Below are 15,886 nucleotides of genomic sequence, written 5' to 3'. Positions count from 1 at the left end.
GTTATGGATAGTTTCTCAACATTTAGAATACTAATTTAGGTGAAACGGGACGCCGTGTTATTTTTCCTATCTTGCTTCTCTTTTTAACAATTTGCCTCGCGATTTTGAAGATGGTAATCTCGAGACCTATCGCACTGAAGATGCTGAAAACCAAGCAACATATGCACTGCAAGTGAGCATACACAATGATAGGTTTTTGTTGCAAAATATGAAGTAGAATCTGAGATCACCATCTTAGTAGCAACAGAGCAATGGCGGATATTTTCTCGACCGTCCCGTCCGCCCTTAACCTTCCAGGGCGCGTGCCATCAAGCAACCGAAACTGCACCGCGCTCGCGCTGTATACGAAAAGCGAGGTTTTTTGGTAGTGTTGTACTTTTTACAACAGCGCGCGCGCTGAATGGTTAAAAGCAGAGTATTGCTGTGTGCATTCAAAACGCAAATATCAAATGCGGGAACACCAAATGCGGTAAGATATTCTAACAAGTAACCCGATGTCAGTGGGAGCTTTTGAATCCTAGGTTGGCGGTGATATTGACTGTGTTTGCTAAGTTGCCTTTGGTAACACTGTATTACCGCGTTTGAAGCGCATTTGGGCACCGTTTGCATCTTGAACGCATACAGCAATATCTGAAAGCTCATGTATACATGAATGAGACAGTGTGCCATGCGCTGGTTTAAAATGCGTCTCAAGAAAACTTGTGAGATTTGAGATCATAGCATGCTCATAAAAAATCTTGTGTATGTGCCTCAATGAGACGTCGCGTGAGACTCGTCTCATTGAGATGTTCGTCAGTTGAAACCTGATAAAACGAATTGCAACGGCCCAGATTAGATCCTGTGAACCTGGTGCCACTTCAGAATTAAAGCAGACACAGCAAGATGGATAATTATCAGGAGAGTCGATTCCCTTAACCACGAGCGGCAATGGATGCATTATGTACAAGCGGGCAGTTCGAATTTTGACGTTACTTGAGGGAAAATCGAGGCAGTTCGGTACCCCATCCGCACTTTTTTGCAGACCATTCGGTGGCGCCAACCATTGCTACCCTCACGAAACATCAAATCGCAACCGATGATGGTATTGTTAGGAGAAAAAAGTACCTTGGTAGATACTTCCGTTTCCGCCGATTAACAATCTTCGGATTGATAAACGTTAGGGCCATTTTCCATCATCTTAAATGACCCTTCATCCCTCTCGATTGGTCAAACAAAACACGCCTAAAAAATCACCAATCGGAAGCACACGAACTGGGGGCCTGTTCATTAATAACGTAAGGGAGAGAGGAGGAAGGGGTTTGAGAAATCTTACGCGTCATAAAAAATATTTGGATTCTCAAACAAAATGAATGGATGAATACCGACAGCATCAGCACACTCTTACGCAGTCTCCTAAAACATGATGGTCATTAGGCATACTTCGAAAGAAGCATTTCCCAGGATTGTTCCACTTACCACCTTTCCTGTCGTAAAACAAACTTCGGCTACATTCCATCTGCCGCAGCATACTTATGACCCAAACCCCCTCTGCACCTGGAAAACGTCAACCCAGTCCCAACTGAACTTTATTTGTTAATGTGATCATAGTGAAGGGTTCGAGAGTGTATCAAGCGGGTGAACCTGGACACCTGGAGCTTGTCTCATTGAGATGTCTCATTGAGACTCGCAATGCTAATGTGATGTGCACCAACATCGCGAGTCTCAAGCTCAAGGAATTTTCATGTGCTCACAGCCAACTTTTCTCAATCTCATATTGAGATTTGTGCGTACATATACCACCACTATCGGTACGTTTATCCAATTAAACCAGACAAACATTAACAAAAAGATTGTTCAGCGGAAAAAAATGTTTAATACACTTTGCGTCATTTGATTCAAGCTTAAGTATTTTAAAATCTTTAACTGTTTATAAAAACAATTTTGAAGATAGTTCATTGAAAATAAGTTAATGACTTCATCTATTTGCTTCGCAGAGGTATACTGCGGACCAGTCCCACAAATCGACAATGGATTTTCGATTGGATCATCAAATGTAACTTACCGTGGAGTAGCCATGTATCAGTGCTATGCTGGTTTTGCATTTGCCTCTGGTAATGCCATTGAAAAAATATCCTGCTTGGCCGATGGAAACTGGGAAAGGCAGCCATCTTGTCTAGCATCGCAGTGTCCGCTGTTGCCAGAAGTTCCCCATGCAAATGTTACCATCATGAATGGAGGAGGACGCAGCTATGGTACAATCGTACGATATGAATGTGAATCTGGATATGTAAGAAGTGGACAGCCAGTACTGAACTGCATGTCGAACGGAACCTGGAGCAGCCCTGTTCCAACATGCTCTCGTAAACGCTGTTTTAAGTAAGAAACAGCATAATCATATATAATTTTTTTGTTGGATTTAATGTTATTTTGACATATTCAGGTTCCCAGAAGTTGAAAATGGATTCTTTGTGGATAAAACTCGACAGTATTATTTCGGAGATGAAGCACGAATTCAGTGTTACAAGGGATATAAGCAAATTGGTTCCAACATAGTGAAATGCAACTCAGACCAGGAGTTCGATACATTACCATCGTGTGAAGGTACGAATATAGTCGTTTAAATATTATAAGATATACATATATTTATTTATTCTATGTAGATATCAACGAATGTATAGCGGCACCATGTGATGTAGCTTCAACGGAGTGTGTTAATACACCCGGATCGTTCTACTGTCAGTGCAAGGCAGGTTTTTCAGCATCTACTGAATGTAGACCAGTCGGTGATTTAGGCTTAGCGACGGGAGGTATCTCGGACAATAGTATCAGTGTTTCTTCAACCGAAGATGGATACGAAAAATCGGTATGTATCCCTAAGTAGCAACCAAATGATGTACTTTATCGGCACCAATTTTTCACAGATGCTGAGACTTAACTCTGCAGGATGGTGTGGAAATTCTATGGATCCCGGTGCCAATTGGGTTCTATTAGATTTTAAGGCTCCTACAATAATCCGAGGATTCCGCACCATGTCAGTGCAACGATTTGATGGTAGCCTGGCTTTCACATCTGCCATACGCATACAGTATACAAACGATATAACCGACGTGTTCAAAGATTACGCTAATCCAGATGGTACAGCCGTAGAGTTCAGAATTTTGGAACCCACCCTATCTATTCTCAACTTACCAATACCTATTGAAGCACGGTATGTCCGATTCAGATTGCAAGATTTTATGATTGCTCCATGTCTGAAGTTGGAGGTTATGGGATGTACACGTATAGACTGTATTGACATCAATGAGTGTTCAAATAAGAATGGCGGCTGCCGACAAAAATGTATCAATTCACCTGGATCATATTCTTGTGGATGTAATACAGGATATGAACTATTCACCAAGAATGGTACAGCAGGGTAAGTTACTTTTATGCACTTCATCTGCACATGCTTTCAGTTGAAAATTTAGTATACGGATCAAATATTTGTTGTTTGACAATGGTACACAATTTTTCTTCGTGGTTTGATGAGGAGAAGTTTATGTTTCACATACCATGTAATCGTCAATTGTTATAAATTGTATTCAATAGTTATCTATGAAAACCTGAACCATTAGTTTTAGCAGGATTTTAGCTTTATTTTATTGGTTGACTTTTACTTAGGGTAGCTGAATTATCCAATGAACATAGGTAAATCATGTATAAAATTCACAAGTTTTGAATGATGTTTGATATGACATGTGGTCTATATTCTAGAGACGAAACTAAAAGCAGACTAAATTAAAATCATAAGCCTTTTGTTCATTTTTCACTTTATTATAGATTGGTTCTTATGAGTAAACGATTTATTTTATTCGCAGATTTACTGTTGAGAAAGCCGAAAGCGGTGAACGGGATGGTGATGTCTACCAACGAAATAAAACATGTGTTCCGATGATGTGTCCCACTTTAAGTGCACCCGAGAATGGAAAACTCTTAACGGATAAGGCTGATCATCACTTTGGTGATGTAGTTCAGTTCCAGTGTAACTTTGGTTACGTTATTTCGGGAAGCACATCGTTGATTTGTATGTCTACTGGAGAATGGAACTCCTCTGCCCCCGAATGCATATGTAAGTTTGAACCATCTACTTTCTGGCTGTTAACGAGTGTTGCGATCTAATTTCTTTTATGTTTTGTTATTAACAGATGCCAAATGTGTTTCCTTGCCAGATGACAAAAACGAAGGGCTTGCCGTGCTTCGGCAAGATAACGAAAGTATCTTAATACCCTTCCGTGAAAATGTTACTTTAACTTGTAATTCACCAGGTCGCTCACTGCGAAACTCGATTTCCGCTGGTTTTAGGCAATGTGTATACGATCCTAAGGCTGGATATCCAGATTATTGGTTATCTGGAACACTTCCTTCGTGTCCACGAGTAGATTGCGGTGAACCAATGCCCACTCCTGGTGCAGAGTATGGCCAAAAGGGAGATACAAGATTCCAAAGTTCTTTCTTCTTTGGATGCCAAAACACGTTCAAACTGGCAGGGCAAAGCTCAAAAAATGACAATGTGGTCAGGTGTATGGAAGATGGCGTATGGGACTTTGGTGATTTACGTTGCGAAGGACCCGTTTGTGAAGATCCAGGAAGACCCAACGATGGTTATCAAATCACCAAGAGTTACGAACAAGGCTCCGAGGTACTATTCGGATGTTCTCGACCAGGTTATATTTTGATCAATCCCAGGCCAATCACTTGTATCAGAGAACCAGAATGCAAAGTCATCAAACCGTTGGGGTTGTCCTCTGGTAAAATTCCAGATTATGCAATTAATGCAACGTCAGAGAGACCAAATTATGAAGCCAAAAACATTCGGCTGAACTCTGTCACTGGTTGGTGCGGGAAGCAAGAAGCGTTCACATATGTGAGTGTTGACTTGGGAAAAGTAAACCGAATTAAAGCTATTCTTGTTAAAGGTGTCGTTACAAACGATATTGTTGGCAGGCCCACAGAAATAAGATTCTTCTACAAACAAGCAGAAAATGAAAACTATGTGGTTTACTTCCCAAATTTCAATTTAACCATGCGCGACCCCGGAAATTATGGAGAACTAGCAATGATCACCCTGCCCAAGTTTGTACAAGCTCGATTCGTTATCTTAGGCATTGTGAGCTACATGGATAACGCTTGCTTGAAATTTGAGCTCATGGGTTGTGACGAACCAACATCTGACCCACTATTAGGGTATGATTATGGATATTCTCCATGCGTAGATAATGAACCACCAGTGTTCCAAAATTGCCCTCAACAACCAATCATTGTGAAACGAGATCAAAATGGTGCCATTATCCCGGTGAATTTCACTGAACCCGTCGCTATAGATAACTCAGGATCGATTGCAAGGTTAGAAGTAAAGCCGCAAAGTTTCAAGACTCCTTCATATGTATTTCAAGACACAATAGTTAAATACGTTGCATTCGATTACGATGGAAATGTGGCAATTTGTGAGATCAACATTACAGTACCTGATATTACACCACCCTCTTTGAGCTGCCCACAAAGTTTCGTGATTGAACTAGTGGATAAACAGGACAGCTATGTTGTAAACTTTAACGACACAAGAAAACGTATTAAGGTTTCGGACAACTCTGATCAAGTATCTATTCAATATATTCCTGAAAGTGCCACTATTCCGATTGGTAAATTTGAAAATGTGACTGTTGTCGCAACTGACAAGTTTAACAACAAGGCGACATGCAATTTCCAGGTGTCAGTGCAAGCAACACAGTGTGTCGATTGGGACTTGCAACCACCAAATAATGGTGATATTCACTGTAAATCGAATGACAAAGGAATCGAATGTGCTGCAACCTGTAAGCCAGGGTACCGATTTACGGATGAAGATACAATGAAGAAATTTTCATGTGAGACTAAGCGGCTATGGAAGCCATCCTCAGTGGTCCCCGACTGTGTTTCTGAGAATACTCAACAAGCTGACTATCACGTTACTGCAACAACTGTATACAGAGCAAATGGAGCGGTTGCCCCATCATGTCTTCCTCAATATCAAGAAATGCTTGGAAAATATTATCCAAACCTGAATAATATTTTATCTCAACGTTGCTCCGCAGTTAACGTTAATATGAATGTCTCATTCATTAAATCTGTACCCAAACTACTTGAAGAAAATATGATACAAATAGACTTCATTTTGTCTATCATTCCGGCAATCAGACAACCTCAGTTATATGACCTTTGTGGGTCTACATTACAATTGATTTTTGATTTGAGCGTACCATATGCAAGTGCTGTCATCGAACCGATCTCTAACGTATCAGCGATCGGCAATCAATGTCCACCATTGAGGGCATTAAAAAGCTCAATTGCACGAGGATTTACGTGCTCGGCAGGGGAAGTTCTTAATATGGATACAAGTGATGTGCCACGATGTTTACACTGCCCTGCAGGAACTTATGCGGGAGAAAATCAAAAGACATGTACACCTTGTCCCAAAGGATTCTACCAAAACAGAGAGCGCCAAGAATCATGCCTTAGCTGTCCAACTGGGACATACACAAAAGAGGATGGGTCAAAGAGCGTGGGCGCTTGCGTACCAGTCTGCGGCTATGGAACATATTCACCAACTGGTTTAGTACCATGCTTAGAATGCCCCATCAATTCATTCTCTAGCGATCCTCCAACTGGAGGATTTAAAGATTGCCAGGCATGTCCGACTGGTACATTCACTTTCCAGCCTGCTGCTCAATCCATTGATCAGTGTCGTAAAAAATGCTCGCCGGGACAATACTCACCCACCGGATTGGCACCTTGTTCACCATGTCCAAAGAATTTCTACCAGAATGTTGAAGGAATGCTGACTTGTAACGAATGTCCTACTGGAATGAAAACGGAAGGCCCGGGTGCTACGGGCCGCGAAGAATGTAAACCAGTGATGTGCAATGAAAATTCGTGTCAACATGGAGGACTATGTGTGCCTATGGGCCATGAAGTGCAATGTTTCTGTCCAGCAGGATTTTCCGGAAGACGGTGCGAAATCGATATTGATGAATGTGCATCTCAGCCTTGTTACAATGGCGGAACATGCAAAGACCTTCCTCAAGGTTACAAATGTACTTGCGCTCAAGGCTATTCTGGAATTAACTGTCAAGAAGAGAAGAGTGATTGTGGCAATGATACATGTCCTTCAAGAGCAATGTGCAAAGACGAACCAGGATACAAAAATTTCACCTGCTTATGTCGCAGTGGATATACTGGAGAGGAATGTGACATAACTATTGATCCATGTACGGCAAATGGCAACCCTTGCAAAAACGACGCATCTTGTGTGGCACTTCAGCAAGGCCGTTTCAAATGTGAGTGTCTTCCTGGATGGGAAGGGCAATTATGCGAAACCAACACAGATGATTGTGCTGAAAACCCATGCTTACTGGGCGCAAACTGTACGGACCTTGTACATGATTTCAGTTGTACCTGTCCAAACGGATTTACTGGTAAACGGTGTCAAGAAAAGATCGACTTATGTCTTTCGGAGCCCTGCAACCACGGTATGTGTATTGACAAATTCTTCTACCATGAATGTATTTGTCAACCAGGGTGGAGTGGAGAGTCTTGCAACGTTAACATCAATGATTGTGCAAGTGACCCGTGCCAGAATAACGGTGACTGCATAGACTTGATTGATGAGTACCAATGTAGTTGTGAACCTGGTTATACTGGCAAGAATTGCCAACACTTCATTGATGATTGCGCAAGCGGTCCTTGTCAAAACGGAGCTACATGCGTTGATCAACAAGATGGATTCCAATGTAAATGTAGGCCAGGATTCGTAGGATTGCAATGCGAAACGGAAATTGATGAATGTTTGAGTGACCCATGCAATCCTACTGGAACAGACAGGTGTCTAGACAAAGACAATACTTTTGTCTGTCTGTGCCGAGATGGATACACCGGAACACTGTGCGAGATAGACATCGACGACTGTGAGGACGCGCCATGTCTTAACGGAGGAATATGTCAAGATCGAGTGGGGGCTTACGAATGTGAATGTCCTGCCGGATGGAATGGCTACCGCTGCGAACAGTTGATCGAGTCATGTGAGCCCGCGCGTCCATGTAAAAATGATGCTCGTTGCATTGATTTGTTCGAAGACTACTTCTGTATATGCCCCAGCGGAACAGATGGTAAACAATGTGAAACTGCTCCAGATCGGTGTATTGGTAATCCATGTATGAATGGCGGTCAATGTAAGGATTATGGTTCGGGATTGAATTGCTCATGCTCAATGGACTATGCTGGAATAGGATGCCAATATGAATACGACGCTTGTGAAGCCAATGTTTGCAAAAATGGCGCAACTTGCGTAGATCACGGCAGTGGATACAAGTGCATATGTCCACCAGGATTTACAGGCGACAACTGTGATCAAGATATTGTCGATTGCAAGGATAATTCTTGCCCACCGGGAGCAACGTGTATTGATTTAACCGAGGGTTTCTACTGTCAATGCCCATTCAATTTGACTGGTGATGACTGCAGAAAAAGTAAGCTTAAAATATAAATATATCGGCTTTGTATAATAACTTGTCTTATTTTTATCTACAGCCATTCAAGTGGACTACGACATGTACTTCAGTGATCCAACACGATCATCTGCCGCTCAAGTGGTTCCGTTCTATACTGGGTCACCAGATAGCTTCACATTTGCTATGTGGGTACAGTTCTCTCAAAAGGATGACACAGGCATATTTGCAACATTGTACGCTGTAGAGTAAGTTTGATCATTTACAAAACAAAAGGAAAATGTACATATGGAATGCTTTTAGCTCTTTGCAAGACGTTATGGACAGACGAGTGATACTGCAGGCTCACTCAAGCGGTGTTCAGGTTTCACTATTCACGGATGTGCAGGATGCTTTCCTTGCATTTAGAGAGTACACGACTATCAATGATGGTCAGTGGCATCATGTAGCGGTTGTGTGGGATGGAAAGACTGGACAACTTCAACTAATTACCGAAGGATTGATTGCTGGTCGTGCGGAGTATGGTGCTGGACGTAATCTCCCAGCATAGTAAGTAATGTGCTTCTCCTTCACAGCATAGAAAAGCGTTTTCGTCATCATCCGATTAATTTGTTACTGATATTGTGAGCACTCCTAAATTCATAGGAGTTCAAAGCAAAACTACTAATGTTGAGATTATGTAACCATGGATTTCAATAAAGTATTGAGCTTATATGTTAACACGGCACTAAAACCTGTTTCTACTTTTAGCGCATGGTCGGTATTGGGCCGCCCAGCATTGAGAGCAAATGAATCTAATTCTGTGGCTTACAACGAAGTTGGATTCCAAGGGAAGCTAACAAAGGTTCAATTGTGGAGCAGAGCTTTGGATGTTACATCAGAAATTCAGAAGCAAGTAAGAGATTGTCGAAGTGAGCCAGTCCTGTACAGAAACCTGATATTGAACTGGGCAGGATATGAAGAGAGTACTGGAGGAGTTGAACGATCTGTTCCATCATCATGCGGAAGGAAGAAATGTAAATCTGGATACGTCGGAGCACAATGCAAACAACTTGAACATGATAAAGAATCTCCAAAGGTTGAGCATTGTCCTGATGATTTGTGGATTATTGCCAGAAATGGCTCATCAATTGTTAACTGGGATGAACCACATTTCAGTGATAACGTTGGTGTAACCAAAATTATTGAACGCAATGGTAGACGTTCTGGCCAAAGCTTCCTTTGGGGAAGTTATGATATTACGTATATTGCTTACGATGCAGCTGGAAACACTGCTGATTGTAGTTTCAAAGTAACTTTATCTTCCGATTTCTGTCCACCGTTGTCCGACCCGATAGGAGGGTCGCAGAATTGCAAGGACTGGGGTGCTGGAGGACAGTTCAAAGTGTGTGCCGTATCGTGTAATCCTGGAATGAAGTTCTCAGAAAAAGTTCCAGAATTTTATACTTGCGGAGCAGAAGGTTTCTGGCGACCAACTGAAGATCCATCTACCCCATTAGTATATCCATCATGCTCACCAGCTCGACCTGCTCAACGCATATTCAGAATTCAAATGCTGTTCCCATCTGATGTATTGTGTAATGAGGCTGGACAAGGAGTACTCCGCCAGAAGGTGAAAAATGCTGTCAACTCATTGAACAGAGACTGGAACTTCTGCTCATACTCAAATGAAGGATCTCGCGAGTGTAAAGAACTACAAATAAATGTCAAATGTGATAAATACCGTCACTCCAATGATATTGTGAAACGGCAAGCCGTAAATCCTTCCAGTAAGCAGGACTCGAGTACCTATGTAGTGGATGCACAAATTCCAATAATCGGGTAAGTCTTTCATAGTTTTTATTGCATGAATTTGCCTAAAATTTGCAATGATTCCATTAATTTAACGAATCGATATATTAACAAAGACCTTTTTAAGATATTAACAGCAGTGCTATATATTATTATACATGTTCTATTAGTTTTGTTCTTATCGGAATTTAATAAAAGCTTTGTATATATATATATATATATATATATATATATATATATATATATATATATATATATATATATATATATATATATATATATATATATATATATATATATATATATATATATATATATATATATATATATATATATATATATATATATATATATATATATATATATATATATATATATATATATATATATATATATATATATATATATATATATATATATATATATATATATATATATATAAGCAAGCTTACTAGATACATATCTATTTTAATAATAACGCAAGCTATAAAAGAGTGTACGGAATCAAATTGCGCCGCGAGAAAAAAATAGTGTATAACTTTTGATTGCATGCATCAAAATGGCTAATTTTTAACCAATCCTAGTATATTGTGTGCAGATTATACTGTAAAATTTTCATTCGAATCGGTAAAGTGTTAGTGGAGATATCTGCGAAGCGAGAGAATGAGATTTTGGAATTCTTCAATAGCTTTCAAACAAAAAAAAGAAGTTAGAAATCGGTTAATTGGTTCAAAAGTTATGATTTGTTGAAAATTTTAGTTTGCAAAAACTTTGATTTTCAGGGCCACTCTATCTGAAAATTGGTCACCCTAATGACGAAATAAAAAATACAGGTCTAATTATTTTCGATGAACAACAAACTCACCAAGTTTCACGATAATCGGAGTTGCACTACATATATCGTTTTTCTATGGAATGGCTGTATATATATTCTGTTTTTACACGATTTTTTTACGCGATTTTATTGTGAGTTGCAAGAAAAAACACTATTATGGCGACTACTTTCCAAGACTTTCAATGATGGACAAAATTTCATCGCAGTGCAAATGCCACGTGCAGTCACAGCAGTTATCAAATCACTCGGATATGTGGTGACCTTTTTACAGGAATTCAAAGAGCGCAATGATGGAAAATTTGAAAACAGGTCTGTTTTCTTAGGTGACTGTCTCGCGCGTATCTCTGACTAATAAAAGTAGTCGCGACAGTAGATATTATTTTGATTCGTATAACATTTTGCACGACTTTTTTTACGCAATTTTCTCAAATTTACGCCATTTGGGTCATTTGCGGATGGAAAACCGTAACGCGTAAAAAAATCCTTCGTATTTTTTTTTCTCGATTTCTCTAAGTTACGCAAACTTCGTAAAAACGTAAAAACAGAATTGAGTGTATATATTAGAGTGGGCCGCGGGAGACGAACCAGCCAAGGACTGAAAGTCTCTTTAACACTTATGTGGCCGGCAGGGTACCCGGGTACCTTTTTCAATTTCAAATCTCGATATTTTAATGGTTATTGAGACTAGGATGTTGGAACTCTGTTAGATCTTAGAACTCGTGAATATACATCTATTACTGGGGTTGACCAAATTTTAAAGTGAGGATGGGCATGGGGAGGGGCTCCTGCATTTTTTTATTACGTGGAAGGCCGGCAGGGTACCCGGGTACCCACGAAATTGAAATGATCATATCTCCGTCAATTTTTCATCGATTTTGGAAATTTTTAGCTCATTCAATTCAGAAACTCATCATCTATCGGGAAAATATTTGGTTAGACCGATCTAATCACCGTGGTTTTCGGAAAATCCATATTTTTGGGAGCATGTCCTTATACCATATTGAAACCCACATTGTTAAGGCTAGGATACCTTAAAGTGTTTATGGTCAACCATGGCCTCACGGGAAGCGTGTTCCGAAATCACAGTTTAAAAGTCAACACGTTTTATGATTCCCTGCCGGTCAGATACAATATGCCAAAGCAATTTTACGATGCTTGGTACCGAAATTGCTACTAACCTACCGAAAATCCCGTATATTCTATTGTATAAAAACACGGATCCGGAAATCCGGATTTTCCGGTACCTATGGTGATCGGACCGGTCTAACCAAATACGATCTCGATAGATAATGAGTTTCTGAGTTGAATGAGGCAAAAACTTTAAAAATCGGTGGAAAAATCGCTGAGATATGATCATTTCCATTGCGTGGGTACCCGGGTACCCTGCCGGCCTTCTACGGGTGTTTTTTTTGCTGGCCACACTACGGTTAATAAAGGCAAATCAATCAATCAATCAATCAATCAATCAGAGTGGGTCATTCGTTATATGGAAAAATAGAAAATTTGATGGCATCCCATCAGATCAAACTTTTTTAGGTCCCATTTCAAGAGCCAGATAATTGTGCAAAATTTGGACTCGATCGGTTATGTCTACGTTTCGCGCATCGCGTTTGAAGTTTGTATGGAATTTTACATGGAAAAACATACTTTTTGCATTTCTCTCATGAAAAGCTCGAAATTTTCTAAAACCTTGCAACCGATCATGTGGAAACATAGCCTAGGGAGTTCTGAAAAACTTTGTCGGAGACCAGTAAGTGATCTGATGCCTATTAAAAAAGTTATAGCGTTGGCATTGCTTACCGAAACAGCATGATTTTTGTGCTATTGTTATTCCTTTACGTGTTAAAACTTAAACACATAAATGAGGTTTGTTGAATATAACTTTATTTAAAAGCATCGGATCGCTTTGTGGTCTTCGACAAAGTTTCTCAGAACATCCTAGTCTATTATATTATATTTATTATACATTATTATTATATCTATTATACATCATCGGTTAAAAAGTTTCAGACAAACTTTTTCAACTTATGGCAAAAAAGCAAATTAGTATGATTTCCCATGTATATGACCATCGAATTTTAAAAACAGGTATTTGTATTTGTACCTAACATTCATCGGACTCCATTGAGTCTACATGAAACACCAACTTTCTAAAACTAAATATAATCAACATTATCAAATTACACCATCGTGAATGAGCCTGTTCTGCTCAAAAGTTTAGTCCCATCAAAAAAGTCCCCATGCAAAATTTCAGCTCAATCGGACTTCGGACTCAAAGCGGTCAAAACTGTTTTGAAACACGAAGAAGGTGAACTTACGTATTTTCGGCAGTTTTGTTCTTTCCGTCATGGAAGTTTTTTTTTGGAATCTGTTGGTCTCAGAGTTGGCCTCAAATCTTTTCCAACCAAGCTGAGTTATATGCCCAAATTTCAGGAAATTCGACCCACAAAAACCCCCATGACGAAAAGAACAAACCTGCTGATAATACCTTTCGTCACATTACATGAAAATTTCGAAATCGAAAAAAAAATTGATGCCAAATACCTTAAAAGTGCATGAATTATCAAGATCTAATGTTATCTCGAATAAAACATTTTGGAAAAAAAAATTACTTTTTGTACTTTGATCAAATTCGATTTGGTAAAATGAAATATTTTGCATGAGTCATAAGTTTAGATGTTAATTGACCAACTTACTTTTTGATTGCTTAAAAAAGTATTTCCATGATTGATGGCTTGCAGTCAAAAAAGCCCAAAACCGCATATTTCGCCCTATAAATTAAGGTATAGCTCAAAATTGTGACGTGTTGGAGCAAATCTGAGCACGGATTCGGATTCAACGGCCCAGAATCTGTCAGAGACACAATAAGTTTGCTCTTGAGACAGACCAAAAGTTATTTTTTGTTACGCTGTGTAATCAGCTATGAACGTGTCACAAATGTATCTATGTATGCAAAGATAAATTTGAGCATACTATATGAAATACAGAGCATCCTGACAGTGACTGATAACGTGTAAACATGTCTTTATTAATTAATTTCCTTTTATTGTGATTCTCCTTCAATGAGTCTTTGGCTCGTCGTTACAGATAAAAATGCAAAGAAAAATGTTTGTACACAAAACTGCTTCTCTGTCCTTCCCAACCGTATTTATGATGCTGAGATTCACTTTTGTTAAAATCATCAATATGTCTATCTCCTCAGCTTATGTTTTACGTTAAAATTTCAAGTTTTCGGGCAGTTTTTGTCGATAAACGGATTCAAAATTATTTTAAGAAATGAGTTTTTCGCGTCATTTATAGACAACAGAAATATCAATGAAAGCAGAAAAGTTTAAAAATTGTATAGCAGGTGAAATCTTATAGCGCTCTATTGTTAAAATTTTATGTGTAAAAGAAAAAAAACAAAACATCCAAAAAGTTGCGTAATACACGTAATACTGCATGATTATAGAAAAGTTTAATGTTCTACAAATATATTGTAAAAAAAAGTAAAAAAAGAACTATAGAAGGATTTCGTGGTGAACTCAAATTGTTGCCCTATTCAATGAAGCCACGTTAATGAAGCCAAAAAAATCATACTAGGAGACTGAAAATATATGGAATGGTGATAAAGATATAAGAATTATGGCCAAAGTCGAAAGTTCACCTTTGGGCCTGTTGGTTGAGTGTTTGGTTCAAACTCGGAGTTTTATTTTATCATATGATTTTAATGAAGAAATACACACAAGTTTTAGCAACTTTTACAGCCATTCCATAGAAAAATGATATAGGGCAACTACGACTGTCGTGAAACTTGGTGAGTTTGTAGCTAATCGAAATTTATTAGACCCATTTTGTTTTTATTTCGTCAATTTTTAGATAGGCTGGTCCTAAAAAACGAGGTTTGTAAAACCGTCTAACGGATCTAACTGAAAATACAGCCCAATGTCTACTGCAAGTGAAAAATCATCAAGTAACATTTTCAGCTAGATCTGGATGACGGTTCTACAGATTTGTGCTCGAGAAAATATAAGCTATGTACTCCAAAAACCCTGTCCTTTACCCTGCACATTTTAAATAATAATTTTAAATCAATTTTAAATGAAAAAAAAAACATCACTAAATTATGTGATGATTCCAATTACGGCTGATAATATTAAAAACGCCTTGAAAGAAAACTATTTATAGAGCATTAAATTCCCAACTCGGAACATACAGGGAACACATATGAAATGTAGATTGAAATAAAAGGAATATCTGTTACTAGTGTCTTTTTTTTTGGCTCGCTGATAAAACTAATAACTTGCACATAATATTTTTTAAAAAGATCTAAACCTGTTCAACAGATATAGTCTTCTTTCGCAAATGGTGGTGGAGATAGCATTAAAGTTTAGTTTGGTTTTACGAATTTTACCCAACCGTGATCTTTTTTCGTTGTGTTTACTGTCCTGATTTTTCTTGTTTTGTAATTTAATTGCATTAAATTCAATAGCAATAAGGACGCAGAAAGCAGCACTCGCCAAAGTAGGCAACAAAACGGCGATACCTATACCTTGGAGATGGTGTTCCCTGCGGTCAAGTATGTGTTATTTGTAGCTTTAGTGTAGTAACCATTAGGCCAGGGAAAATAAAATAGATAAAAGAACATATTAAAATAATCATATTTGTGTTGTACTTTGAAGTAAGAACAATTTATTGGATTCGGTTATGAGTGGTTCTTTATTTTTGCTGCTCATATGGGCATCGCGACATTTTGAAACACTGTTTTGTTGTTAATAAAAGA

General features: G+C 38.7%; 1 protein-coding gene across 2 annotated transcripts in view; it reads left to right on the top strand.

Moving 5' to 3' along the window:
• LOC109403746 (sushi, von Willebrand factor type A, EGF and pentraxin domain-containing protein 1) overlaps positions 1-15,682 on the top strand; it is a gene marked incomplete at its 3' end in the record, with an annotated part of 57,432 nt that extends 41,750 nt beyond the window's left edge. For both annotated transcript variants that reach the window (XM_062843286.1, XM_062843287.1), the window contains 10 exon segments: positions 1,974-2,355; positions 2,420-2,580; positions 2,640-2,842; positions 2,901-3,394; positions 3,837-4,087; positions 4,164-8,519; positions 8,581-8,746; positions 8,802-9,047; positions 9,249-10,319; positions 15,596-15,682. In XM_062843286.1, the coding sequence (XP_062699270.1) occupies positions 1,974-2,355; positions 2,420-2,580; positions 2,640-2,842; positions 2,901-3,394; positions 3,837-4,087; positions 4,164-8,519; positions 8,581-8,746; positions 8,802-9,047; positions 9,249-10,319; positions 15,596-15,682 (7,417 nt within the window).
• Between the last annotated feature and the right edge of the window lie 204 nt (positions 15,683-15,886).

Source organism: Aedes albopictus, unplaced genomic scaffold (genome assembly GCF_035046485.1).
Source record: "Aedes albopictus strain Foshan unplaced genomic scaffold, AalbF5 HiC_scaffold_134, whole genome shotgun sequence".
In the NCBI taxonomy this organism is placed as follows: domain Eukaryota; kingdom Metazoa; phylum Arthropoda; class Insecta; order Diptera; family Culicidae; genus Aedes; species Aedes albopictus.
Note: the sequence above shows the minus strand (reverse complement) of the source record. Positions and strands in the feature narration are given on the sequence as shown.